At 40.7% G+C, this 2,215-nt stretch overlaps 1 protein-coding gene across 1 annotated transcript; it reads right to left on the bottom strand.

Annotated features, from left to right (window-relative positions):
• Positions 1-189: 189 nt before the first annotated feature.
• Positions 190-1,913, bottom strand: SARC_14489 (hypothetical protein; the record flags this gene model as incomplete). The annotated part of the gene is made up of 4 exons (XM_014291377.1): positions 190-373; positions 737-858; positions 1,232-1,417; positions 1,818-1,913. Coding segments are annotated over 4 exons (588 nt in total), but the record flags the coding sequence as incomplete, so codon positions are not given.
• Positions 1,914-2,215: the final 302 nt, after the last annotated feature.

The raw sequence follows: 2,215 nt of genomic DNA, 5'->3' as shown, positions 1-2,215 counted from the left end.
TAATATAATATAATATATATAATATATAATATATATATATATATAAATAGATATATACATATACATAAACATATATATACATGTACATATATACATATACATACAGATGTATATATAAATATAGAAATGTATGAATATAGTTAAATATAGAAAGCTCTATCCATCGTTTTAAAAATCGAATGACTAGCCCTAACGACAGTAGTGTACCAAGTAAAGCTGCCTGCTAGAGTTGAGTGTGATACTTACCAGCATACGAGCGAGTGTAAGGGTCGCCACCATGACAAATACCGCCGTCCCCAGAAGAAACTGAGAGGTCTGCCCCGTAAGGTTGGAGTGCTCGTACCATCCGTAGAACATAGCCATCTCCAACATACTGTGGTACAAACAATGCAAGGTGATCAGTGCGCCCGTCCAATATATTGGGAAAGTGGTCCACAACAAGCCGCGCAAGTTCACACGCTAACTTCCGACAAAGACAAATCTTATGTAAAAGTCAAGGAGCACTTCAGCAATGCATTGTCTTCGATGAAACTATCATACGAATAGCGCATACAATGGTGTGATTTGAATCTCACAAGTTGATCACGTTCGCTACTTGAACTAAACAACATTTTCCGTGACAGCGAATATAGCATTGCAAAGCTTGAATTAGTCTACGGATGCCCAAATGTGAAAAATTTGTAGACACCCACCAACAATGTAATACTACAGCAACAGTCTCAGTATCTCTACCAACCTCATAACGATAACGGCGCTGATCCAGTACTGCAATTTGAGTAGGTCTCTCCAATACAGAATGGTGAGAGTCAGCCAAACGGCCGCGATGCAGAAGTAGACCAGCGACATTATCCCATGGAACTGTGGGTGTGCAAAAAAAAACAAATGAGTCGAACATGTACTATATACTCGCGTACAGAACAAACTACGTGATGTGGAGATCCAAGAACGAGGGAGGCAATGTGATAAATCAAGAGTAAATTGTCGATACATGATGGACTTGAATACACCACGCAACACAACTCGTGGCCAGGATATGAGATCGGATTTTAGATCTTGCACACAGCGCAACTCATGCCCAGGATGCGAAAGAAAACAACGAATCACTACACTGGTGGCACATTCTAGCACCACATATTTTGCAGAGGTAAGAACGTACACGAGCTTCCAAGTGATACCGGAAACGGTCACTACCCGGCGAGTAACACGGAGAATGTTTCAGATGTAGACATACCAGAAGCAATGGATACTGGTCCGCTGGGAGGAATCCATAACTGCTTTTGAATACGAATATGCTGTGCACAGGGTTGTCTGTGCAGCCCATGCTTAGAACAAACCAGTTCCCATCCTCGTTGATGTCGGTAAACGAAACATCCATCTCTAGACCGTTACAGATGTAATTACCAGTCGTAACGTGATCCTGCACCACGTTGAGAGAGTAGCACGTGTATCTAAAAATTTGTGCTGCCTACCTATACCACCAGATCAATGTTTTTAAATACAGTTCTAAGAGTTGGAATGGAACCATCAGATAGTGCTCTCAACAATCCAAACCTAGCGCACCTCCTTCGTACTTTAATAATAAGGTAATGACAAATAGAATTGCCAGAGCTATCAGCATCTAAATATACTGTGGGGGTATGAGCACGTCCATGAAACCGCAGTGCCTTTCATAAGATGGCATGCGATACTCTTATACGAATACTGTACAACGGGACTACACCACAAATCAGCAGCATCGCTCATCGAGTGTACATGAACTACTATGCCACATTCAAGGAAGTTGAAACACAGTTCTGCGGAGATACACTCTCACACACCTTTACAGCATCCGTGAGCACAATGCCGTTGCTACACACATGTCCCGGGGGCAATCTAGTCTCCTCGTTGCAACACGAGTTCTTTTTGTCAATGCCCTGTGATATTTTTGAAAAGAGGTTTTCTTGAGGTTTATACATGGTGATGAATCGAACAATAGGGGAGCCCCGTATAACAAATATGCGCTTGAAAATTTAGCTCCTACTTTCGAATTGAAAATAAAATAAATTTAAGCAATAAAACCCGATCCTTGCTAGGAACTATGTGTTGTTGGCGTCCACTATACTTGATCATGATTGTTCACACAAATACACCAACAAAACACCAATGAAGATATATATATATATATATATATATATATGCGTGTGTGTAATTGTATAAGCATACATAATATATACGT

Source organism: Sphaeroforma arctica, assembly GCF_001186125.1.
Source record: "Sphaeroforma arctica JP610 unplaced genomic scaffold supercont1.4692, whole genome shotgun sequence".
NCBI classification, from domain to species: domain Eukaryota; class Ichthyosporea; order Ichthyophonida; genus Sphaeroforma; species Sphaeroforma arctica.
The sequence above is the reverse complement of the archived record's forward strand: the minus strand, read 5'-3'. Positions and strand labels throughout refer to the sequence as shown.